We start from the raw sequence: 27,331 nt of genomic DNA, 5'->3' as shown, positions 1-27,331 counted from the left end.
AATTGCACGCAGTTTGGGAGGTCCTATGCCAGTAGTCAAAAACAAATTTAAAAAAACTGACCGTCACATCCAAACATGGACTAAGTGTGAACAGGTGCTAACCTAGAGTCACCAACTCAAATACACAAAAAAAGGCAGCACTCTGCAGCGCCATAGCATGCAAATATGAAATATGAAAATTGAATTGCATTACTGCATTAGAAATCTGAAAAATTGAGAAAGCTTAGTGCATAAATTGGCCAATTCATGTATACCTGGAAGCCACGTTAAGGCATTTCTCATTTCCAGGACCTAGCAATGCCTTTCCTCTCTTAGAATAAAGTCTTCATCTGTATGGGAACATGAATCCTCTCTTAGACTAAGAAGAAAGGAATTGCTAGGTCCTGGAAACGAGAAACACCTTAACGTGGCTTCCAGGTATACATGAATTGGCCAAATTATACGCTAAGCTTTCTCAATTTTTCATATTTCTAATGCAGTAATGCAAATCAATTTTCATATTCAATATTTGCATGCTATGATGCTGCAGAGTGCTGCCTTTTTTGTTTTAATAGTCAAAAACAGGCATGTGAGGATCATGTTGGACAATATGATGACTATGGCCTTTCTACACCATCAGGGGGAGCCAAGACTTCCCTCACTACAGAATCTGGCAGGGAAAATCTTTTGGTCAGCGGTGGAAACGTGTCTGTCTGTTTCACCTGGAGGGGTCCCAGAACCAGGTGGCAGACTTCCTAAACAGGCATAAAATATCTCCCACAGAGTGGGAACTAAATGAGTAAGTGTTCCACATGCTGTGTCAGTGTTGGGGGACCCCACAAATAGACTTTTTCACAACCAGAGAGAATGCGAAGGTCAGAAATTTCTTTCCACTAAATTCCCTAGACAGTCCGGCAGGGATCGACGCATTATCCCAGTCCTGGAGCGAAGAGCTGGCCTATGCATTCCCTATACTTCCACAAATTCCAAGGGTGCTGAGGAAGGTACAAGAGGAGAGGGCAAAAATATTAATAGTGCCCTTCTGGCCAAGAAGGAGCTGGTTTCCCTGTTAGAGAAGATATCTGTGGAAGAGCCTATCCTGCACCCACAAAGGGAAGATCTTCTATTCTAGGGCCCAGGCAGGTTGCACCTTTCAGCATGGATCCTGAAAGGCATGTTCTAAAGTTAAGGGGTTTGTCTGCTGAGGTGATATCTACCATTTGGGCAAGTAGAAAGCCAGTATCATTGGTTATATACAACAAAATCTGGATGCGATTCTGCATAGAGTGCGGGGGATCTTCGGGCAATACGTTGCACCCAGATATACCGAAAATGCTGGATTACCTGCAGGCAGGATTTAAAAGGGGATTAAGGCGGAGTACCCTGAGAGTCCAAATTTCAGCATTGAGCGTATTCTTGATTCTACTCTAGCTGTCCACCCCTGGATAGCAAGATTTTCCAGGGCTATCCAGAGATTGAAGCCCTTGATGAGGAAATCTGTCCCACCTTGGGACGTGAACTTGGTACTCCATGCACTATGCAAACATCCGTACGAGCCAGTGAGTGACAAAGATATTATAAGGCTCTCATTTAAAACTGCCTTTCTGGTGGCTATTACATCAGCCAAGAGGATAGGAGAACTACAGCTCTGTCTATTAGGGATCCTTATCTTCAGATATTCGAGGATCTAATATCTATTACCTGGAATCTATCAGGGACTGGAGACAGGACTCAAACTTGTTTGTCCAAATTGGGGGAATTAATAAGGGGAAGAAAGTGGCAAAATCCACAATAGTGAGGTGGATCAGATCCACAATAGGGCTGGCTTACGAGGCAAAAGGGAAACCATCTCCTAAAATGTTAAAAGCCCGTTCAACCAGAACAGTATCCACGTCATGGGTGGAAAGAGGGTGGAGCTTCAGTGGATCAGATTTGTAGGGTTCAAACATGGTCCAGCCTAAGCACCTTTTCTAAGCCTTACAAGATAGATGTTGTCTCACAACAGGTTGTCTTTGGAAGAAGGCTTCTTCACGCAGTGGTCCCACCCTAAAAGGCCATTCTTTGGTATTCACCATAGTGCTGTCAGGAGGGATGACTGGAAAATGGTAATTAAACCTACCGGTAATTGTGTTCCCAAGATTCCATCCGGATAGCTCAGTTAGTTGCCTCCCCTTGAGAAATTATATACTTATGTGACATAACATTTGTATGAAGAATATTTAGTACATTTTGTTGCATCCATCCTGGTGTGGTACTTGGAAAAGACACTGAGGGGTGGAGATGGGAGGGTTCCTTTTAACCTCTTGCTATTTCCTGTCCCAGCAAGGATAAGAAGGACGTCCTCCATGGCGCTCTCAGGATGGACTCCTGGAAATACAATTACAGGTCGGTCTAATTACAGTTTTTCCACCACCAGGAGCAAAACAGTAACAATGCAGTGACATGACAAGAATCTGCATAACTAATCACATGCTAAATCATTGGAAATCAAATTTATGTATAGCCAAGATGATTGTCTATAAAATTATTAAATTATAGTAGTCTCATGTTCGAAGCTGTAGTGCATGGTGAGATATGGAGCATGGAAGTCAAGAGTTCAAAAGATTGTTACCCTTTTGCTCTTCACTGGACATCACATAGAAGATACTGAGGCTGGAACATGTACAGTACATCACATAGGAAACACTAGGGCTGGTGCATATACATCATATAGGAGACACTGAGGATCTAGCATACAGATCTCATAATAGATGCAGGCTGCAGCATTTACATCACATAGGACACACTCAGGGAGGTGTGTATATTTTACATAGGAGACGTTGGGGCTGGTGTATAAACATCACATAAGTGGGCTGGAGCATTTACATCACATGGCAGACACTGGGAATAGTGCATATACATCAAATAGGAGGCACTGGGGCTGGAGTATATGCATCACATAGCAGACACTAAGGAAGGTGTGTGTGTGTGTGTGTGTGTGTGTGTGTGTGTGTGTGTTTATACATATATATCCCTGAGGCTGGGGCATATACATCAATTAGGAGATGCTGGAGCATAAACATCACATAGGAGACTCTGCGACTGCTGCCTTCATTATCAGGAATATAGCACCAAAAACAATAACTCCGTCCACAAAAACATGTTTGTGTTCTCGCAGTCTAAGAAGGAAGTAAAGACCAGCAAAACGCTGCTGCCTGCTCAAACACTGCAGTCCCTGGTAATCTGCCAGGGGGCCAGAGGGAATGACACTGAAAATGTCCCGTGGGCCAGAGGTTTCCCACTCCTGCTCTAGGGATACCACTTTATTATGTGCCTGCTTGCAGTGTGAATGCTATTGTTTTGTTTCCAATCACTAATCGATCGCTTCCTTGATCTATGGCCAGGCATGAGTTCCATTAACGAGATACAGATATGTTATTTGCATGAACGACTTTTAAACTACAGCACCCTAGAACAACTCAAAAAATCCAACATGAGACCTATCAATCACCTCTATCGGCATTGGAAGGAGGTGGCTGGGGGAAGCACAAATCTATTCTGGTCTATGGCTATAGTCCCCAGCCAAAACTTTAATGCATATTTTGTCTATAACTCCAGAGAGTCAATCAAGTAGCCAGACTCTGAGTCATGAATCGGATAAAGGATCCCTGTAATGGTCACTTAATAAGTAGTGGCAATTTTTTACTTTCTCTTTTTTTGGCCAAGGCTGGTCAGCATCTTCAGCCTCAGCAACTACTTAAATCATATGACTTATCCCATTAAGACACTTTCGTCTATTTCTCCCATGCATTCATTAGCATTTTTGCAGGACTTTTCATGCATAACAGTTGATCAAAGTCATAAGTAGTCTGCTGGATCAGTTCATAATTCTCTATCTGGCAAGGACACGGCACCATAATTGGACAATATCTTCAGGTTTCCATCTAAGATGTAAGAAACAGTCCATTCCAATTTTACAGAAACATTGCACTTACTACGACCAAGAAATATAGGCATACACGTAATGAAAGTGCAGTTCACATTTGCATCAGGAGTGCTGATACAGCCTTCATCGCAGATACACATTAGATACAAAAGATAACAGTGCATTCACTGCTATGTTTCACATTGAAATTTCTGTGTCCATCATGAATTTGGACTTATGAAAGGTGTAAGATACAGTGCCACATAAGAGGTTGGTACATAAAATGAGAGAAGTGGGACAAGAGAAAATATGTATAACTAAGTTAACTGGCACAGTGATGGGAAACAGGATAGTTATTAATGGAACACACTCGAATTGGGTAACAGTTAACAGTGGAGTATCACCGGGTCAGCATTGGGCCCTCTTCTTTTTAACATATTGAATAAAGACCTGATAGAGGGAATACAGAGTAGGATTTTAATACTTATAGATGACACTAAACTATACAAGGTAATCAACACAGAGGAGGATAACATATTACAGAGGGATTTATGCAAGTTGGAGGATGGGGCTGAGAAATGGCAATTGACGTTTTGTGTACATAAATGTAAGGTCAGAGAAAATGTATAATTAAGTACTGAATGGTAAAACACTGGGTAAAACTGACACTGAAAAAGATTTAGGGGTATTAATGGACAGGAATTGAAACTTTAGTCATCAGTGCCTGGCAGCTGCTGTCAAGGAGCATGAAATTATGGGATGTATTAAAAGAGGCAGAGATGCTCAGGGCAAGAACATAGATACAAAACACTAGTGTGGCCACATTTAGAATACTGTGTACAATTATGGACTCCAGTGTATAAGAAGGACAAAGCTGAACTAGAGCCGATGCAGAGAAGAGCTACCGAGGATATTAAGGGAATGGGTTCACTGAAATACAAGCACAGGTTATCAAACTTGGGGTTATTCAGTATGTAAACACTAAGACTTAAGGGGAAGGATGAGCGGACCTGTGGAAGTTAGGGTTCTGGTACCCTACACGAACTTTATTCCAAAGTTAATTTCGGGTACCAGAACTTTTACCTGAATTTGAATCAGGACCCAAAGCCCACTGAAACCAATGGTGACCCAAACTTTTGAGCTGGAAAATTCTCGCTCTCTGTCTCTTTCTTTCACCTTCTTTCCCCAGAACTCTGAACATTGCAACAGACTCTGGGAGAAGTCTGTGTTTGGCAGACACTGACTGCCCGGTACAAACCCTGAACTTTTGGATTCGCTCATCTCTACTTAAGGCAGAACCTATTGTAATGTACAAAAATAAGAAGAGACAATCCAAAGATTTTTCTAATGATCTTTTTACACATACGCCTGCAACAATGAAAAGTGGCATCCTGAGGAAAGAAGGATTAATCATAATCACAGACGCCAATTCTTTATTCTACAAGAAATGAGATTATGGAAGTCTCTACCATATGATGTTGTAATGGTTGATTCACTACAAAAGTTCAAGGAAGTCGCCTTGCCGTGGCTGCTAGGCATGCAGAAATTGGCCAAATTACGTGCTAAGTATCTTGGCTTTTTCTATTTTCTAGACCAGTAATGTAATTAAAAACACAATATTACAGACTACGGGCACTAGATTGTATGATGGAACGTTGATCCAGGGAACTAGTCGGATTGCCATTTGTGCAGTCGGGAAGGAATTTTTCTCTTAATATGAGGCACGTAGCATCTGCCTCATAAAGAATTTGCCTTCTTCTGCATAAACATGTTAGGCTATAGTTTCAACTTGATGGCCTTAAGTCTACCTTCATCGTTAAAAATTATGAATCAGGCAATCATAGTGTTGTGGGTTCTTTGAATTGAAACCAGCTCTATTTGCAATAGCGTTGTGAAGTCACTAACAAATGTAAATTACTTGAACAGTAAATATTGATGTCCATTATCTTTATTATACTACATTATATAGTTTATGATGTAGCTGTCGATGGTGAAGGATTAAGTAAGGGTGAGTTCCTTCCTTTAAAATGGACTGCCTGTATCCAGGGCAAGGTGGAAGGTTTCATGGCTGATGCATAGATAGAGAACAGGGATGGCTTAGCTGTTGAAATAAGCAGCCAGCCCCCTCCATATGAGACTGGCGAGGTGACGGCCTCTCTATGAAGCTCTCTCTTGTTCACAACACATGCCGGTAGTGGAGCTTCCGGGATCCAGGACAGACGTTGATATCTGTAGATCAGACACCAACATTAGAGACCTATTCCAATCTAAGTTTGCAACTTCTGGCTTGGCTGCAACCATGCTGCCCCATGCAAATATGCTTTTTCTGCCTGTTGCTGGAGCTCATGGAATCATTTCATGTCATGTGTTGTTGGTGCTAACTTTGCCATGTCTGCAAAGTACCCGTTATGAAGGGTAAATTAAAATATGGGGCAGTGTAGGAGACTGGACCAGTTACAGTCATATGAAAAAGTTTGGGCACCCCTATTAATCTTTAGCTTAATGTTTTATAAAAATTGTTTTTTTGCAACAGCTATTTCAGTTTCATATATCTAATAACTGTTGGACACAGTAATGTTTCTGCCTTGAAATGAGGTTTATTGTACTAACAGAAAATGTGCAATCTGCATTCAAACAAAATTTGACAGGTGCATAAGTATGGGCACCCTTATCATTTTCTTGTTTTAAATACTCCTACCTACTTTTTACTGACTTACTAAAGCACTGTTTTTGGTTTTGTAACCTCATTGAGCTTTGAACTTCATAGCTAGGTGTTTGCAATCATGAGAAAAGCTACTTAAAGTGGCCACTTGCAAGTTGTTCTCCTGTTTAAATCTCCTCTGAAGAGTGGCATCATGGGCTCCTCAAAACAACTGTCAAATGATCTGAAAACAAAGATTATTCAACATAGTTGTTCAGGGGAAGGATACAAAAAGCTGTCTCAGAGATTTAACCTGTCAATTTCCACTGTGAGGAACATAGTAAGGAAATGGAAGAACACAGGTACAGTTCTTGTTAAGGCCAGAAGTGGCAAAATAGCTGATTAGGGAACATGATAGGCCGCTCTGAACAAATGTGTTTTGAGGGAGCACCTAAAACTATGCAAATTGTGGATGGTCCTAATTTCTTGGGGCAGAGCATTCCAGAGGATTGGCGCAGCACGGGAGAAGTCTTGGAGTCGGGAGTGGGAGGTACAGATAAGTGCAGAGGTTAGTCGAAAGTCATTTGCAGAGCGCAGAGGTCGGTTAGGCCGATAGACAGAAATGAGGGAGGAGATGTATGGGGGTGCCGCACTGTGAAGAGCTTTGTGGGTGAGAACAAGTACTTTGAATTGTATCCTGTAATGAATGAGCAGCCAGTGTAATGACTGGCGAAGAGCGGACACGTTTGAGTAACGATTAGCTAGATGGACAACCCTGGCTGCTGCATTAAGGATGGACTGGAGAGGGGAAAGTTGAGTGAGGGGGAGGACAATTAATAGAGAGTTGCAGTAGTCCAGGCTGGAGTGGATCAGGGCGATAGTGAGGGTTTTTTGTTGTTTCCATAGTGAGAAAAGGGCGGATTCTAGAGATGTTCTTTAGGTGTAAGCGGCACGAGCGGGCAAGAGATTATATATGGGATATGAAGGAGAGATCGGAGTCAAACATAACACCCAGACAGCGCGCCTGCTGCCGGGGTGTTATTATGGTGCCACCCACGGAGAGGGAAATGTCAGGTTTAGGGAGGTTAGTAGATGGTGGGAGCAGAAGAAGTTCAGTTTTGGAGAGGTTGAGTTTCAGATAGAGAGCGGACATGATATTGAAGACTGCGGACAGACAGTCAGTGGTGTTCTGTAGTACAGCGGGGGTAAGGTCAGGGGATGACATGTATAGTTGTGTGTCGTCGGCATAAAGATGGTACTGAAAGCGAAATCTGCTGATGGTCTGTCCAATTGGGGCCGTGTAGAGGGAGAAGAGGAGGGTACCAAGGATTGAGCCCTGGGGTGCCCCGACAGTGAGAGGAAGAGGAGATGAAGTGGAGCCAGAGAACAGAACACTGAAGGAGCGGTCAGAAAGATAGGAAGAGAACCAGGAGAGAGCAGTGTCCTTAATGCCAAGTGACTGGAGCCTAGAGAGTAGGAGAGGGGGTGGTCAACAGTGTCGAAAGCTGCAGAATGGTCGAGAAGAATGAGCAGAGAGTGGTCACAGTTACATTTTGCTGTCAGAAGGTCGTTGGTCACCTTGATGAGTGCAGTTTCTGTCAAGTGTAGGGGGCGGAAGCCGGACTGTGAAGGGTCTAGGAGGGAGTGAATAGAGAGGTAACGGGTAAGGCGGGAGTAGACTAGGTGCTCCAAGAGTTTAGAGATGAAGTGGAGATTGGAGACCGGTCTGTAGTTGTTTGTGCAGGATGGGTCGAGGGTGGGTTTCTTTAGTAATGGAGTAATGATAGAGTGTTTGAAGGCGGATGGGAAAATGCCTGAGGAGAGTGAGAGATTAAAGATTGTAGTTAGGTGAGTAGTGACGACTGGAGAGAGAGACAGGAGGAGATGGGAGGGAATGGGGTCGGTAGTGCATGTAGTCGGACGAGAAGAAGAGAGGAGCCTGGAGACTTCTTCTTCTGTGATGGGATCAAATGTAGAGCGTGAGCCAGGGGAAATGCAGGGAGGGATGGGAGTCACTGAACTTGGTGATTGGGAGCAGATTTCCTGTCGGATATTATCTATTTTCTCTATAAAGTGGGAGGCCAGGTCATCAGCACAAATGTCTGTGATAGGGGCTTGAGCTTTTGGCCTGAGGAGGGAGTGAAAGGTGTCAAAAAGTTTCTTGGGGTTGTTGGATAGTGAGGAGATCAGAGTGGTGAAGTAGGTCTGTTTGGCGATGTGAAGGGCAGAGTTATAGGTTTTTAACATAAATTAGAAGTGTATGAAGTCTTTTGGTGTGCGAGTTTTTCTCCATAAGCGTTCAGCACTCCTAGAGCATCGCTGGAGAAATCGGCTTTGTGATGTGAGCCAGGGCTGTTTTACTCTGTGTTTGGAGGTTCTGAGGGTGAGGGGAGCTACTTTGTCTAGGGTGCTTCTAAGAGTGTCATTGTAGTGATGTACAGCCAGATCAGGACAGGAAAAAGAGGAGATTGGGGACAGTGATGAGTGTAAGGAGTCTGAAAGTGTATGAGGGTTAATGGTTTGTAGATTTCTGACTGAATGGTAGGTAGGAGGGTGCTGGGGTGAGCGAGGATTTGTGAGCACGAAGGAGAGAATGTTGTGGTCAGAGAGGGGAAGCGGTGAGTTATTTAGGTAGGAGATTGAACACAGCCGGACAAAGACCAGGTCAAGGGTGTTACCGTCCTTGTGTGTCTCAGAGGTTGAGAGCTGTGAGAGGCCGAGCGAAGTGGTTAGTGATAAAAGGTGGGATGCAGATGTAGTAGTGGGGCTGTTTATGGGGATGTTGAAGTCTCCCAGGATAAGGGTTGGGAGTTCTGAGGACATGAAGTGCGGAAGCCAGGCAGAGAAATAGTCCAGGAAGTGGGTGGGTGAGCTTGGGGCCAGTATATGACCGCTACTTTGAGGGAGAGGGGACAGAAGAGCCTGATGGTGTGGACCTCAAAAGAAGGGAATGAGAGTGATGGAGTTGGTGGGATGACCTGGAAGGTGCATTGTGGGGAGAGGAGTATGCCGACTCCACTACCAGGTCTGTGTGTGGGTCTCGGGGAGTGGGAGAATTGTAGGCCACCATGGGAAATGGCAGCAGGGGAGACCATGTCAGAATCCTGGATCCAGGTTTCAGTGAGGGCCAATAGATTTAGAGAGTTGTTCAGAAAGTAGTTGTGCAGGAAAGGAAGCTTGTTACATACAGACCGTGGATTCCAAAGGGCACAATTAAAAGAAGGAGATGAGGGAGTGCAAGTAATATTAATGGTTTTGATGTGAGGTAGGGTAGCAGTTGAGGTTGTGGGATGGTGGCCCAGGTTTGGGGGAGATGTCTCCCGAAATCAGTAGGAGTAGGAAGATAAAAAGCAAGAAGTTTTTGGAATTGTAAGAAGTTTTTTTGTGCAATGTATTTTGGCAAGACGGACTGAGGTTTTTCAGGAAGGTGAGAAGTGCATGGCAGCTGTACATGGGAGAGGGAAGGAGTGAGGAGCTGATGTATATGAGTCGTGCTGGAGGGGCACATCGAGACTCTTCACAGCAATTACAACAGGATCAGCATTACAGATTTCCTCTTCTCTCCCTGTACCTTCCTTCCTTTCATATAATGTATACCAGGGTCGAACTGTGACGCACGGGTCCTCAGTGTCCTCCCAATCCAGCACTGCCACGGTTAGGCCTTCCCTAGTCTTCTTCGCACCAGACAAGAGTTTCCACCTCCGAAGCTAGTTGCCACCTGGCGAGTGACCTGCCCTTCAGTATTGTGCTCTGTGATGTCCCAGTGCTGTCCTGCTCACTGTTTCTGGGTTCTGCCTCAGCCACTGTTTCACCCCAGTACTGGGGACATCTGTCCAAGCTATTAGCTGCTGCATTCTAGGGCTACCTGTGCCCATGTACTGTCTTCTTTCCTTCTTTCCTACTGCTGTGCTGGCCTCTGCTTTTCTGGCCTGATGCTGTGGATGGCTGGGCTCTCTCCTTAGTCAAACAATGTTGCGTGGTAGCTGCTAATGTCCTGGGCACTTAAGCCAATGTGGACTGTCTGGGCGTCCAGGCCTTCTCCCAGTGGCGTAACTACAAAGTTATGGGCCCCGGTGCGAACTTCCAAATGGGGCCCCCCCCCCGCCATAAAATTCAATGTAAGCCCCATAGAATACAATGCAGCCCCCCCCTCATAGTATAATGCAGCCCCTCCATACAGGGGCAGTGACAAAGACACGAGCAAATGGTGACGAGGGGGCAGAGGAGAGGGAACAAGGGGGCAAGGAAGACAGGCACTAGGGGACACATGGGGGCTAGGAGGCAGGGGAGAAGGATACAAGGGGTCTAGTGGGCAAGGGAGACTGACACAAGTGGGCAAGGGAGACTGACACAAAGGGCACACGGGGACTAGTGGACAAGAGAGACTGGCACACGGGGACACGGACTAGTGGGCAAGGGAGACTGACACACGGGGAATAGTGGGCAAGGGAGACTGATACAAGGGGACTAGTGGGCAATGGAGACTGACACACGGGGACAAGGGACAAGCACAAGGGGACAAGGGAGACAGGCACAAGGGGACACATAGGGACTAGTGAGCAAGAGACTGACACAAGGGGACAAGGGATACAAGCACAAGGGGACACACAGGGACAAGTGGGAAAGGGAGACTGACACACAGGGACTAGTGGGCAAAGGAGACTGACACAAGCACAAGGGGACAAAGGAGACTGACAGAAGCACAAGGGGACATAGGAGACAGGCACATGGGGACACACAGGGACTAATGGGCAAGGGAGACTGGCACACGGGGACACAAGCATAAGGGAGACAGGCTCAAGGGGACACACAGGGACTAATGGGCAAGGGAGACTGGCACACGGGGACAAGGGACACAAGCATAAGGGGACAAGGGAGACAGGCACATGGGGACACACAGGGACTAATGGGCAAGGGAGACTGGCACATGGGGACACAAGCATAAGGGAGACAGGCTCAAGGGGACTCACGGCCCCCTGACCTGCCAGAGCCGCTTGCAGCTGCGACCGTAGTAGTTACGCCGCTGCCTCACACACACACATACTACAGATATCACACACACACTACAGATATCACACACACACATCATACTACAGATATCACACACACACATCATACTACAGATATCACACACACATCATATTACAGATATCACACACATACTACAGTTATCACACACACACACTACAGATATCACACACACACACAGACATACTACAGATATCACACACACACACATCATACTACAGATATCACACACACACACACACACACTACAGATAACACACACACACACACTACAGATATCACACACACACATACACACACTACAGATATCACACACACACACACATACACACACTACAGATATCACACACACACACATCATACTACAGATATCACACACATACTACAGTTATCACACACACACTACAGATACCACACACACACACACACACCAGAGATACCAGCTCATATACACAACTCACAATCTCCTCTCTGGTACAGGGGTGGCTGATGTAAACCGGCTGCAGCTCCTCAGCTTCTCCTGACTAAGGCTAGTTTCACACTAGCGTCGGGAACAACCCGTCGCTGTGCGTCGGGCCGACGTTCCCGACGCTAGTGTGGTCTCCGCCGCACAACGGGGGCAGCGGATGCATTTTTCCCACGCATCCGCTGCCCCATTGTGAGGTGCGGGGAAGTGCGGGGAGGTGGGGGCGGAGTTCCGGCCGCGCATGCGCGGTCGGAAAAAGTGGACCGTCGGGAGCAAAAAACGTTACATGTAAGGTTTTTTTCTCCCGACGGTCCACTACCACACGCCCAAGCGTCGCAAAACGGATGCGACGTTTGGCAATGCGTCGCAAATGCGTCGCTAATGTTAGTCTATGACGAAAAAACGTATCCAGCAAGAACTTTTGCTGGATGCGTATTTTCGGCAAAATGACGCATTTGCGGCGTATTGCAGTTAACGCTAGTGTGAAACTAGCCTAAAGCGGCTCTGTCCCGCACCTCCCCCCTGCTCTCGCCTTCTGTCCCGGGGTTATTTTGGCTTTCTCTTAAAGGGAACCTGTCACCCCGTTTTTTCCGTATGAGATAAAAATACTGTTAAATAGGGCCTGAGCTGTGCATTGCAATAGTGTATTTTGTGGACCCCGATTCCCCACCTATGCTGCCGAAATACGTTACCAAAGTAGTCGTTTTCGCCTGTCAATCAGGCTGGTCAGATCGGATGGGCGTGGTGTCTTCCCCCAGATCTTGCTTAGTTTTCCGTTGGTGGCGTAGTGGTGTGCGCATGCCCAAGGTCCCGAATCCACTGCACAGGGGAGTGAAAATAGCGTGATGTGCGACATTTCATTGGTGATCGGTGGGGGCGGCCATCTTCCTTTGGCCGCGCGTGCGCAGAAGCGGCGCTCTGCTGGCCGCGGCTTCAGGAAAATGGCCGCAGGATGCCGCGCGTGCCTAGATGGAGATCGCGGCGGCCATTTTCCTGAAGCAGAGATGCGACACCTCGTACACACCCGACTCCGCTCCGTACACCCCCGACTCCGCTCCGTACACCTCGTACACACACGGCTCCGCACACCTCGTACACACACGGCTCCGCTCCGTACACCTCGTACACACACGGCTCCGCTCCGTACACCTCGTACACACACGGCTCCGCTCCGTACACCTCGTACACACCCGGCTCCGCTCCGTACACCCCCGGCTCCGCTCCGTACACCTCGTACACCCCCGGCTCCGCTCCGTACACCTCGTACACCCCCGACTCCGCTCCGTACACCTCGTACACACACGGCTCTGCTCCGTACACCTCGTACACACACGGCTCCGCTCCGTACACCTCGTACACACCCGGCTCCGCTCCGTACACCTCATACACACCCGGCTCCGCTCCGTACACCTCATACACACCCGGCTCCGCTCCGTACACCTCATGCACACCCGGCTCTGCTCCGTACACCTCATACACACCCGGCTCCGCTCCGTACACCTCATACACACCCGGCTCTGCTCCGTACACCTCATACACACCCGGCTCTGCTCCGTACACCTCATACACACCCGGCTCCGCTCCGTACACCTCGTACACACCCGGCTCTGCTCCGTACACCTCATGCACACCCGGCTCTGCTCCGTACACCTCATACACACCCGGCTCTGCTCCGTACACCTCATACACACCCGGCTCCGCTCCGTACACCTCATACACACCCGGCTCTGCTCCGTACACCTCATGCACACCCGGCTCCGCTCCGTACACCTCATGCACACCCAGCTCTGCTCCGTACACCTCATACACACCCGGCTCCGCTCCGTACACCTCATACACACACTGCTCTGCTACATCCACCCAAACCCCTCCTGACCTCACACAAAAGCTTACCCTCCTCCAGCATGATGACAAACAGCACTGCACTACTGTCCTGCACTACACGGAAGCCCTTGATCATGTGACTCCAACTCCTCCCCTCCTGTGACCTCATCACAGGTCCTGTGCGCACAGAGCAGTGGCAGCTATAGTAGTGGTGTGCGGCTCTCTGCGGTGGAGGGGCTCTGCTGCGGGTCAAGTGCAGTCCCACCCGTGATCGCGAGTGCACGCGCAGCAGGGCCTGTAAGGAAGAATTATTTAAAGGGCCGGCGGCCCATTTTGTAGCTTAGAGTTCTTAGGAGCCCGCCCAGTCTGCTGGACTGGGTGGGCCCCTAAGCACTGCGGGCCCCGTCGCAATTGCGACCCCTGCGACCGCGGTAGTTACGCCCCTGCCTTCTCCTCTGAATCAGGAAATATTCCCTCTCAAACTGCAGCTGATCTCCTCCTACATTTAGGCTATGTGCACACGTTGCAGATTATTTGCGTTTTTTTAGCCTTTTTTGCGCTATAAAAACGCTATAAAACCGCAAATAATAATCTGCTTACATTAAGCATCCTATCATTTTTAATGAAATCCGCAATTTCTGTGCACATGATGTGCGTTTTTCCGCATGAAAAACGCATTGCGGAAAAATAATGAACATGCTCATTAATTTTGCGGTTTTTTTCGTGGTTTTCCCACTGTCTAATGCATTGGGAAAAAACGTGTCAAAACCGCGCAAAAACCACGCAAAAAACGCGCAAAAAACGCGCTAAAAAACGCATACGGTTTTCATGTGGAAATCCGGCAGAAATGTCCGGATTTTCACAGGAATTTTCTGCATGAATTCCTGAACGTGTGCACATAGCCTAACTGGTAATATGTACACTGATCGACAACCATGCTAACCTAGGTGTACCAAAATGCCCCATCTAGTGGCCAAACTTCAGTACTACATTGTCCCTATATAACAGGTAATACACCTGTTCCTGTAGCAGTACCATTACATAAGAGGTTGTAATACACTAAACCGTGTAACAATACCATCATGTGTTAACACATGCACTGAAAACATACAGCAACAGGACGTGAGGGAAAGGCAAAGGCAATAACATATTTTACCATACCCCCTACAACAGCACCCAAAATTTAGGATTATCCCTCAGGGTCTGGGATAGTTAGGAGGTATTCCAAAAACATGTAAACCTTTTTTTCACATGGTGATCCCCTTTTAATCCTTTCTTTTAAATTGCAAAGCGAGACTCCTGGGATTGCCAATGCTTTTAGACAACATATTACATTAGGCGCCATTGAAACAAATCCACAATTTTTTTTTTGTTCCTCATCAGTATAAAGTAGGATTTTGGTTGACGCTATGAAATATTATACAGGTGCTTCTCACAAAATTAAAAATATCTTCAAATAGTTAATTTATTTCACTTCTTCAATACAAAACGTGAAAGTCATGTTATATAAAGTCATTACAAACAGAGTGATCTATTTCAAGTGTTTATTTCTGTTAATGTTGGTGATTATGGCTTACAGCCAATGAAAACCCAAAACTCATTATCTCAGTAAATTAGAATACTTGAAAAAATATTTTAAAATCCAAAATGTTGGCCTACTGAAATGTATGTTCAGTAAATGCACTCAGTACTTGGTCGGGCTCCTTTTGCATCAATTACTGCATCAATGCGGCGTGGCATTGAGGCGATCAGCCTGTGGCGCGGCTGAGGGGTTATGGAAGCCCTGGTTGCTTTGATAGCAGCCTTCTGCATTGCTGGGTCTGGTGTCTCATCTTCCTCTTGACAATACTTCATAGATTCTGTGACGCCCAAGAGACCAGGGTACTCAGCACCAGACCAGTAGAGTCTGTCTCTTGAGGGGAATGTCACGAGTGGCTCGACCCGCTGCTGTGATCTCAGGCAATGCACAGTATAAAGGGTATCGTGAAAGAATAGACACTTACTTGATCAGCAGCAGATTCTCTCAGCGGTGATGATCCCGATCCTAGATATATGTCTATTGTCCAAATAAAAGACTGAAGCACTAAACGTTTAACTAGTTTACTTCAACATAAAAGGATTCACGATCAGTCCTGTCACCGGAGTCTGTATAAGAACTTTGAGTTACTTTGACCTTGCTGAGGTTTTCATCTCTTATTATATGCAGTTTCTGTACGGCCCTGCTTGTTGTGAATTTGCTTTTTGCTCCCTCTAGTGGTTACTAGTTTTTTGACTCTGGTTTTTCTGTCATTCCTTTTATCCGCACCTGGGTCGTTAGTTAGGGGTGTTGCTATATAAGCTCCCTGGACCTTCAGTTCAATGCCTGGCAACGTAGTTATCAGAGCTAGTCTGCTGTGCTCTTGTCTACTGATCCTGGTTCCAGTTATATCAGCTAAGTCTGCCTTTTGCTTTTTGCTATTTGTTTTGGTTTTGTATTTTTGTCCAGCTTGTTCCAAATCTATATCCTGACCTTTGCTGGAAGCTCTAGGGGGCTGGTGTTCTCCCCCCGGACCGTTAGACGGTTCGGGGGTTCTTGAATTTCCAGTGTGGATTTTGATAGGGTTTTGTTGACCATATAAGTTACCTTTCTTTATTCTGCTATCAGTAAGCGGGCCTCTCTGTGCTAAACCTGGTTCATTTCTGTGTTTGTCATTTCCTCTTACCTAACCGTCATTATTTGTGGGGAGCTTCTATCCAGCTTTGGGGTCCCCTTCTCTGGAGGCAAGAAAGGTCTTTTGTTTTCCTCTACTAGGGGTAGCTAGATTCTCCGGCTGGAGCGTGTCATCTAGAATCAACGTAGGAATGATCCCCGGCTACTTCTAGTGTTGGCGTTAGGAGTAGATATATGGTCAACCCAGTTACCACTGCCCTAGGAGCTGGATTTTTGTATTCTGCAGACTTCCACGTTCCTCTGAGACCCTCGCCATTGGGGTCATAACAGTTTGCCAGGCCAGTATTAAATGTTTAATGCATTGCAGAAGAGGGATTATAAGAAAGAAGATTCTGAGTTTTTTTTTTCTTTTTCCCCTTTACCTCAGAGTGGCTATGCTTGCTGCAGACATGAATGTCCAGACCTTGATTACAAGTGTGGACCAGCTGGCTACTCGTGTGCAGGGCATACAAGACTATGTTATCAGAAATCCTAGGTCAGAACCTAAAATACCGATTCCTGAACTGTTTTCCGGAGACAGGTTTAAGTTTAGGAATTTCGTGAATAATTGTAAATTGTTTTTGTCCCTGAGACCCTGTTCATCTGGAGATTCTGCTCAGCAAGTAAAGATTGTTATTTCGTTCTTACGGGGCGACCCTCAGGATTGGGCTTTTTCGCTGGCGCCAGGAGATCCGGCATTGGCTGATCTTGATGCGTTTTTTCTGGCGCTCGGTTTACTTTATGAGGAACCCAATCTTGAGATTCAGGCAGAAAAGGCCTTGCTGGCTATGTCTCAGGGGCAGGAGGAGGCTGAAGTGTATTGCCAAAAATTTCGGAAATGGTCCGTGCTGACACATTGGAACGAGTGTGCACTGGCCGCTAATTTTAGAAATGGCCTTTCTGAAGCCATTAAGAATGTTATGGTGGGTTTTCCCATTCCCACAGGTCTGAATGATACTATGGCACTGGCTATTCAAATTGACCGGCGGTTGCGGGAGCGCAAAACCGCAAATTCCCTCATGGTGTTGTCTGAACAGACACCTAATTCGGTGCAATGTGATAGAAAAACCGCAAATTCCCTCATGGTGTTGTCTGAACAGACACCTGATTTAATGCAATGTGATAGAATCCTGACTAGAAATGAGCGGAAAATTCATAGACGCCGGAATGGCTTGTGCTACTACTGTGGTGATTCTACACATGTTATCTCAGCATGCTCTAAACGTATAGCTAAGGTTGTTAGTCCTGTCACCGTTGGTAATTTGCAACCTAAATTTATTCTGTCTGTAACTTTGATTTGCTCACTGTCATCTTATCCTGTCATGGCGTTTGTAGATTCAGGTGCTGCCCTGAGTCTCATGGATCTTTCATTTGCTAAGCGCTGTGGTTTTACTCTTGAACCATTAGAAAATCCTATTCCTCTTAGGGGTATTGATGCTACACCATTGGCAGCAAATAAACCGCAGTATTGGACACAGGTTACCATGTGCATGACTCCTGAACACCGCGAGGTGATACGTTTCCTGGTTTTACATAAAATGCATGATTTGGTTGTTTTAGGGCTGCCATGGTTACAGACCCATAATCCAGTCCTGGACTGGAAGGCTATGTCAGTCTCAAGTTGGGGCTGTCGTGGTATTAATGGGGATTCCCTGCCTGTGTCTATTGCTTCTTCTACGCCTTCGGAAGTTCCGGAGTATTGGTCTGATTATCAGGATGTCTTCAGTGAGTCTGAGTCCAGTGCACTGCCTCCTCATAGGGACTGTGACTGTGCTATAGATTTGATCCCAGGCAGTAAATTTCCTAAGGGAAGACTGTTTAATCTGTCGGTACCTGAACATACCGCTATGCGTTCATATATCAAGGAGTCTCTGGAGAAAGGACATATTCGTCCGTCTTCTTCCCCTCTTGGTGCGGGATTCTTTTTTGTGGCAAAAAAGGACGGATCTTTGAGACCTTGTATTGATTATCGGCTTTTAAATAAGATCACTGTCAAATTTCAGTATCCTTTACCGCTGTTGTCTGACTTGTTTGCCCGGATTAAGGGTGCCAAGTGGTTCACCAAGATAGACCTTCGTGGTGCGTACAACCTTGTGCGCATTAAGCAAGGTGATGAATGGAAAACCGCATTCAATACGCCCGAAGGTCATTTTGAGTACTTGGTGATGCCTTTTGGGCTCTCCAATGCGCCTTCAGTTTTTCAGTCCTTTATGCATGACATTTTCCGGAAGTATCTGGATAAATTTTTGATTGTTTATCTGGATGATATTTTGGTTTTTTCTGATAATTGGGATTCGCATGTGGAGCAGGTCAGGTTGGTCTTTAAAATTTTGCGTGAAAATTCTTTGTTTGTCAAGGGCTCAAAGTGTCTCTTTGGTGTTCAGAAGGTTCCCTTTTTGGGGTTCATTTTTTCCCCTTCTGCTGTGGAGATGGACCCAGTCAAGGTCCGAGCTATTCTTGATTGGACTCAGCCCTCGTCAGTTAAGAGTCTTCAGAAGTTCTTGGGCTTCGCTAACTTCTACCGTCGTTTTATCGCTAATTTTTCTAGCATTGTGAAACCTTTGACGGATATGACCAAGAAGGGCTCCGATGTAGCTAACTGGGCTCCTGCTGCCGTGGAGGCTTTCCAGGAGTTGAAACGCCGGTTTACTTCGGCGCCTGTTTTGTGCCAGCCTGACGTCTCACTTCCCTTTCAGGTTGAGGTGGATGCTTCGGAGATTGGGGCAGGGGCCGTTTTGTCGCAGAGAGGCCCTGGTTGCTCTGTTATGAAACCTTGTGCCTTTTTCTCTAGGAAATTTTCGCCTGCCGAGCGAAATTATGATGTGGGCAATCGGGAGTTGTTGGCCATGAAATGGGCATTTGAGGAGTGGCGTCATTGGCTCGAGGGTGCTAAGCATCGTGTGGTGGTCTTGACTGATCACAAAAATCTGATGTATCTCGAGTCTGCTAAACGCCTTAATCCGAGACAGGCCCGCTGGTCATTGTTTTTCTCCCGCTTTGATTTTGTTGTTTCGTATTTACCAGGTTCAAAGAATGTGAAGGCCGATGCTCTTTCTAGGAGCTTTGTGCCTGATGCTCCTGGAGTCGCTGATCCTGTTGGTATTCTTAAAGATGGAGTTATCTTGTCAGCTATTTCTCCGGATCTGCGACGTGTGTTGCAGAGATTTCAGGCTGATAGGCCTGAGTCTTGTCCACCTGACAGACTGTTTGTCCCGGATAAGTGGACCAGCAGAGTCATTTCCGAGGTTCATTCCTCGGTGTTGGCAGGTCACCCGGGAATTTTTGGCACCAGAGATCTGGTGGCCAGGTCCTTTTGGTGGCCTTCCTTGTCAAGGGATGTGCGGTCATTTGTGCAGTCCTGTGGGACTTGTGCTCGAGCTAAGCCTTGCTGTTCTCGTGCCAGCGGTTTGCTCTTGCCCTTGCCTGTCCCGAAGAGACCTTGGACACATATCTCCATGGATTTCATTTCTGATCTTCCGCTATCTCAGGGCATGTCTGTTATCTGGGTGATATGTGATCGCTTCTCCAAGATGGTCCATTTGGTTCCTTTGCCTAAGCTGCCTTCCTCTTCCGATCTGGTTCCTGTGTTTTTCCAGAACGTGGTTCGTTTGCACGGCATCCCTGAGAATATTGTGTCAGACAGAGGATCCCAGTTCGTTTCCAGGTTCTGGCGATCCTTTTGTAGTAGGATGGGCATTGATTTGTCGTTTTCGTCTGCTTTCCATCCTCAGACTAATGGACAGACGGAGCGAACCAATCAGACTTTGGAGGCTTATTTGAGGTGTTTTGTCTCTGCTGATCAGGACGATTGGGTGACATTCTTGCCGTTGGCTGAGTTTGCCCTTAATAATCGGGCTAGTTCCGCCACCTTGGTTTCGCCTTTTTTCTGCAACTCTGGTTTCCATCCTCGCTTTTCGTCGGGTCATGTGGAGCCTTCTGACTGTCCTGGGGTGGATTCTGTGGTGGATAGGTTGCAGCAGATCTGGAATCATGTGGTGGACAACTTGAAGTTGTCACAGGAGAAGGCTCAGCGCTTTGCCAACCGCCGCCGCGGTGTGGGTCCCCGACTACGCGTTGGGGATTTGGTATGGCTTTCTTCCCGCTTTGTTCCTATGAAGGTCTCCTCTCCCAAATTTAAACCTCGTTTTATTGGGCCTTACAAGATATTGGAAATCCTTAATCCTGTATCTTTTCGTCTGGATCTTCCTGTGTCGTTTGCTATTCACAATGTATTTCATAGGTCTTTGTTGCGGCGGTACATTGTGCCTGTAGTTCCTTCTGCTGAGCCTCCTGCTCCGGTGTTGGTTGAGGGCGAGTTGGAGTACGTGGTGGAGAAGATCTTGGATTCTCGCCTCTCCAGGCGGAGGCTTCAGTACCTGGTCAAGTGGAAGGGCTATGGTCAGGAGGATAATTCCTGGGTGGTCGCCTCTGATGTTCATGCGGCCGATTTAGTTCGTGCCTTTCATGCCGCTCATCCTGATCGCCCTGGTGGTCGTGGTGAGGGTTCGGTGACCCCTCACTAAGGGGGGGGTACTGTTGTGAATTTGCTTTTTGCTCCCTCTAGTGGTTACTAGTTTTTTGACTCTGGTTTTTCTGTCATTCCTTTTATCCGCACCTGGGTCGTTAGTTAGGGGTGTTGCTATATAAGCTCCCTGGACCTTCAGTTCAATGCCTGGCAACGTAGTTATCAGAGCTAGTCTGCTGTGCTCTTGTCTACTGATCCTGGTTCCAGTTATATCAGCTAAGTCTGCCTTTTGCTTTTTGCTATTTGTTTTGGTTTTGTATTTTTGTCCAGCTTGTTCCAAATCTATATCCTGACCTTTGCTGGAAGCTCTAGGGGGCTGGTGTTCTCCCCCTGGACCGTTAGACGGTTCGGGGGTTCTTGAATTTCCAGTGTGGATTTTGATAGGGTTTTGTTGACCATATAAGTTACCTTTCTTTATTCTGCTATCAGTAAGCGGGCCTCTCTGTGCTAAACCTGGTTCATTTCTGTGTTTGTCATTTCCTCTTACCTAACCGTCATTATTTGTGGGGGGCTTCTATCCAGCTTTGGGGTCCCCTTCTCTGGAGGCAAGAAAGGTCTTTGTTTTCCTCTACTAGGGGTAGCTAGATTCTCCGGCTGGCGCGTGTCATCTAGAATCAACGTAGGAATGATCCCCGGCTACTTCTAGTGTTGGCGTTAGGAGTAGATATATGGTCAACCCAGTTACCACTGCCCTATGAGCTGGATTTTTGTATTCTGCAGACTTCCACGTTCCTCTGAGACCCTCGCCATTGGGGTCATAACACCTGCTGCTGTATGAACTAGCGGCCGTCTCAATCTGTCCCTTCCAGACCCTGGTTCGACGGGCAAGTCGAGTACTTTTATTGGCTTACCCCTCTGGGAGTACCGCTGAACTCTGTATCTGTTGCTGCGTCTGACCCTAGTGAAGTTGATATCACCTCACCTCCTTTTCCGGTTGCTATATTATATATAATGAATAAAGCCACGGATCCGGTATCCTATTCTGGGTGGTGATTATTGCTACCCGGTTCTCACAATGTCCTTTTTCCCTATTCCTCTTTTCTTCAGATTGGTACTATGGACCTATAATCCGTCATAGGGTTGTCAGGAGTTCAGTTATACGACCTCTCACTTTCAGCTCCTCAACCCAACTGCCAGTCCTTTTCTCAGACCAGAATAGATCAAGGGGAGTCTCTGGAGCTCCCCCTTCTGGCCGGAGATGGTAGTGCAGTCTTGCTATTTTAGTATTTGTATTTGGTGTCCATAACTATTTTTGTGGCAAATACCCCTAGGGGCGCCACATTTCTCTAAGGGGTTAAGCGTTATGACCTGGTGGTTAAGGAGCAACATGGGACGAGCTCTGAGGAGGTGGTATCTGTACTGACCGCAGTTCCTGATCCTAACACCAACACTAGAAGTAGCCATGGGATGTTCCTGTCACTCCCTAGACACCTCGTCACAGCCTGAGAACTAACTACCCCTAAAGATGGAAACAGAAAGCTATCTTGCCTCAGAGAGAATCCCCAAAGGAAAGATAGCCCCCCACAAATATTGACTGTGAGTGGAGAGGGAAATGACATACACAGAATGAAAACAGGATTTAGCAAAGGAGGCCACTTCTAACTAGATAGACAGAACAGGAAAGAATACTGTGCGGTCAGTATTAAAAGCTAAAAATCCACACAGAGTTTACAAAAATAATCTCCACACCGACTCACGGTGTGGAGGGCAAATCTGCTTCCCCAGAGCTTCCAGCTAAGCTGAATATATCATACTGACAAGCTGGACAAGAAAAAACATAACATGAGCTGAACGATTAAGTCCACAGCAAGTGGACAACCAAAAGAACAAGCAAGGACTTATCTTTGCTGAAATGGACAGGCCATCAGAGAAATCCAAGGAGAAATCTGAATCCAACCAAGAAACATTGACAGCTGGCACTGACTGAAGACCAGAGCCAGGCTAAATAGCAGAGCCAGGAGAGACGATCAGTGGAAGCAGCTGCTAATGCAAAACCCAAGGAGCAGCAGTTCCACTTAAAACCACTGGAGAGAGCCCAAGGGCAGAATTCACAAAAGTGCCATTTACAACCACCGGAGGGAGCCCAAGAACGGAATTCACAACAGTTAAGGTCAGGTGAGTTTGTAGCCAATCAAGCACAGTGATACTGTTGTTTTTAAACCTGGTATAAGTACTTTTGGCAGTGTGGACAGGTGCCAAGTCCTGCTGGAGAATGACATTTCAATCTCCAAAAAGCTTGTCGGCAGAGGGAAGCATGAAGTGCTCTAAAATTTCCTAGTAGACGGCTGCGCTGACTTTGGTCTTGATAAAACACAGTGGACCTACACCAGCAGATGACATGGCTCCCCAAACCATCACTGATTGTGGAGACTTCACACTAGACCTCCAGCAGCTTGGATTGTGTTCCTCTCCACTCTTCCTCCAGACTCTGGGACCTTGATTTCTAAATGAAATGCAAAATTTACTTTAATCTCAAAGCACCTTGGACCACTGAGCAACAGTCCAGTTCTTTTACTCCTTGGCCCAGGTAAGACGCTTCTGGTGTTGCCTATTGGTCATGAGTGGCTGACACAAGGAATGCGACACTTGTAGACCATATCCTGGATACGTCTGTGTGTGGTGGCTTGTGAAGCAATGAGCCCAGCAGCAGTCCACTCCTTGTGAATCTCTCCTACATTTTTGAATGATCTTTTCAATCCGTTCAAGGCTGCGGTTATCCCAGTTGCTTGTGCAGCTTTTTCAACCACACTTTTTCCGTCCACTGAACTTTCCATAAATATGCTTGGATACAGGACTGTGAACATCCAGTTTCTTTAGCAATGACTAGTGACGAGCGAATATACTCGTTACTTGAGATCTCCCGAGCATTCTCGGGTGTCCTCTTGAGTATTTTTTAGTGCTCGGAGATTGTTTTCATCACTGCAGATGAATGATTTACATCTGTTAGCCAGCATAAGTACATGTGGGGGTTGCCTGGTTGCTAGGGAATCCCCACATGTAATCAAGCTGGCTAATAGCTGTAAATCATTCAGCTGAGGTGAAGAAAACTAAATCTCCGAGGACTAAAAAATACTCGGAGGTCACCCGAGCGTGCTTGGGGAAATCTCGAGTAACGAGTATATTCGCTCATCACTAGCAATGAACTTTTGTGACTTACCGCCCTTGTCTGCTGAAACAGACTAAGGGACCTTTTTAAACACTTAGGAAGCCTTTGCAGGTGCTTTTTGTTAATTATTCTAATTTACTGAGATAATGATTTTGGTTTTCATTGGCTGTAAGCCATAATCATCAACATTAACAGAAATAAACACTTGAAATAGATCACTCTGTGTGTAATGACTCTATATAATATATGAATTTCACTTTTTGTATTAAAGAACTGAAATAAATTTACTTTTTGATGATAGTCTAATTTTGTGAGAAGCCCCTGTATGTGGAGAACCTATAGCAATAAATTCCTGTCTTGATGCCTTTATTTACTTAATATTAATTCTGTCTTTTTGGCCCTTGTTTCCCATTTAAGACTCCTTGATCTTCAGATATGGTTGGTCTCGCAGTAACTCCTGAGATCTCCTTGGTGGATGAACCAGTGAAGATTCAAGCTTGGGGCCTTCCCCCCGACCAGGTGATCACTCTAAAAGCATGGCTGAAGAATGAGAAAGGGCAAATATTTCACTCCAGAGCTTTCTATAGGACAAATTTGGAAGGGAAGGTGGACCTGGAGAAAACTCCGGCCACTGGTGGAGACTTCAATGGAGTGTGTCCTATGGGCCTATTTTGGTCCCTGAAACCAACAATCCCATTTCTAAGGCTGATGAAACGTGATGTAGTGGGAAGTCCTTTCTTGGTTCATCTGGAGTTATATCCCTCAATGATACTCAGTCCGCTTCCTGAAGATGTACCTGCTGCCACTAAGGTCATTGAAAGATGGTACGCTGCTCCCGGAGTGCAGAGAATACCAATAAGAGAAGGACGGATACGAGGAACACTTTTTCTTCCACCTGGTAGGTAACAATGTGCAAATACCCATACCAGTCAGTGCCTAATTATAACTGCCATACCGTTGTAATAATAACCATGTACTGATATACAGTAATTTGGATTAGTGGTGGTTGCAAGCCATGGGTGATAGATAATATGTGGTGTCTATATTAGCAAGGGCACTTAATGTGCCGAGTATAATGGCACAGGTCGCATACCGATGTTTAATTTTCCATTTTCTAAAGTGATGACATCACTAGGACCTCTGGGACCACCATGCGAGCAGTGGTAATATCGTGCTCTATCTCTTTTACTGTTTTTTTTTTTTTCACACTGCTTTTAAATGTATGGAGGACTTGCGTGCCTTGCCAGTCAGCTGGATGTTCTGTTGTTCAGATGAAACATATAAAAGGAAGGCAGTGATACACCAGTTCTCAGTATTGCTGGAGTTCACAAAGGCTGGACCTCAGCGGTCAGAAAGTGCTGGCAATATGCAATCCCTTTATAATATGTTAAAACTCATTTAGATCAGCGCTGATGCTGCTGTGATGACAGGACTTTATAAGCTCGAAATTTCCAGACACTATAAATACCCTTCTCCAACTTATTCTCCCTTCTGGCTAAACTTCCACAGGTCTCTCACTTGTCATAGCACTCTCACTCTTATAAGCTAACTCCTTGATGGCTTAATCTTCATGAGCCTCTCCGTTGTAAAAGCGCTCTTATCTCCCTACAAACCTACAAGTCTACAGCTGTGCTTATAAGTCAAGTGCTTGTCTGCCCAATCTCCTCATACCCTTTACCCTATTGCCCGACTCTTCTATGTCAGATAGCATGGTGTCCATACTGGTTACTGAATAATCTCAGCAGTCTGTGACTCTAGAAAGCACGAGAGTGGCAGCATGTGCTTCCCTTCTCCATCAAGGGAGGAAGAGGTAGCGATCACCAGCAGCTCCTGCTGATTTATTGGGCACAACAATGCCCCTTTACTCTGAGGACTGCAATCAAAATTACTCTCAAAGTATGAAGCCAACCATTCATTGGTATGGTTCTAGTCCGCCATGTAAGAACCCAACATCGGGTCAGTAGGAGTCCCCGTAAACTTCACAGTACAGACAAAACCGCCGCTCCTCAGATAAAATTTGAAGGCGACCAATTCAAAAACTGTCCTCTAAATGGAGAGTCCACTACAGAAGTTACTAAAACTGCTGCTTCTTAACCTCCTGCTCTCCTACAGGCTCACAAAAAAGCGATCCTTGTGTTGAATTGGAATTTCAAGCTTTAGGCTCTACATTTTTCCATGTCCTCCCTAGAAAAAGATGTAAAACGTGCATGGTGGTGCGACTATTTTTCAATGTGAATGTGTTGGTAAAAAAAAAAGCAGAACACTATCTAAAGGGAACCTGTCATGTTAAATCTAATGCCATCTAAAGCTGACTACATCTGTACCTTTTAAAAAAAATTAAAAAAAATACAAATCTGGGTTTGTTTTTTAGAGAAATTTATTGTTGAATTTTTATGCATATGACTTGCACACACAGTAGGGGCAGACACTGCAATTACAGGTCTGCTGCCTCTTCCCTATTCCTGCCTTAATAGTGATTGACTAGTCACCCTTCTTTCAGTAAGCACCCTCACATGCTCGAGATCTAGTGCAACTGTGTCATTCCTCAGGGTGGTGCATGCACAGTGGGGTCCTGATGAAGAAGACTGTTGGTTGTGAGGCAGATTTAGGGAAAACCTGCTCTGGGCTTCTGTGGTTTGAAATGTACTACAGGACAGTAGTGATGCAGTCCGTTTCATGCCTGGCCAGATTTTCTATGTGGCTGAAGGCCACTGGTTGCTAGTTAAAAACGCTGTAGTATAAGGTTTGGGTGTGTCAAGGTCAGAGTTGGTGTCAGTCTGGTGTTTGGAGGAGAACAGAGCAGGAAGCTCTGCAGAGCTCTACCTGTGTGAGGCAGCACAGGCCAGTGGAGCCAAACAGCCAGGGGAGCTGAGACACTTGGCACCCACAGCGAACACAGTGGTGCAGTCACCCACAGCAACTGGTCTCAGGAGGTGGACTGGCATGTTTAGTGACAGTAAACTGGAGGATATAGTTCCTGGCTCTGAACCAGAGGATATCTGGTACTCTGTGATGCTGAGAGTAGAACATTAACATGGCTGTTCAGTCACCCATGGCAACCGGTCAGAGGAGAACTGGCGTGTTTAGTGACTGTAATCCAGAGGATATGTGTCTGGCTGCGAACCAGAGGAGGACTGTCTTGTTCCCGGCTGCGATTCTGAAGATATCG

The 27,331-nt window shown here is 46.2% G+C and overlaps 2 protein-coding genes across 2 annotated transcripts in view; one reads left to right on the top strand and one right to left on the bottom strand.

The window, feature by feature from the left end:
- Positions 1-12,732, bottom strand: part of LOC143804683 (acyl-coenzyme A amino acid N-acyltransferase 1-like) — a 230,288-nt gene extending 217,556 nt beyond the window's left edge. The window contains exon 1 of the mRNA XM_077283039.1: positions 12,711-12,732. The gene's annotated coding sequence lies outside the window, so the exon portion shown is untranslated. The remainder of the gene's footprint in view (positions 1-12,710) is intronic.
- Positions 1-27,331, top strand: part of LOC143804692 (acyl-coenzyme A amino acid N-acyltransferase 1-like) — a 93,052-nt gene that overhangs the window by 61,217 nt on the left and 4,504 nt on the right. Inside the window, exon 2 of the mRNA XM_077283050.1 lies at positions 24,580-25,060. Coding sequence (XP_077139165.1) covers positions 24,598-25,060 — 463 coding nt within the window. The 5' untranslated portion in view covers positions 24,580-24,597. The remainder of the gene's footprint in view (positions 1-24,579; positions 25,061-27,331) is intronic.

The sequence above is a fragment of the Ranitomeya variabilis genome, chromosome 1 (assembly GCF_051348905.1).
Source record: "Ranitomeya variabilis isolate aRanVar5 chromosome 1, aRanVar5.hap1, whole genome shotgun sequence".
In the NCBI taxonomy this organism is placed as follows: domain Eukaryota; kingdom Metazoa; phylum Chordata; class Amphibia; order Anura; family Dendrobatidae; genus Ranitomeya; species Ranitomeya variabilis.
Note: the sequence above shows the minus strand (reverse complement) of the source record. Positions and strands in the feature narration are given on the sequence as shown.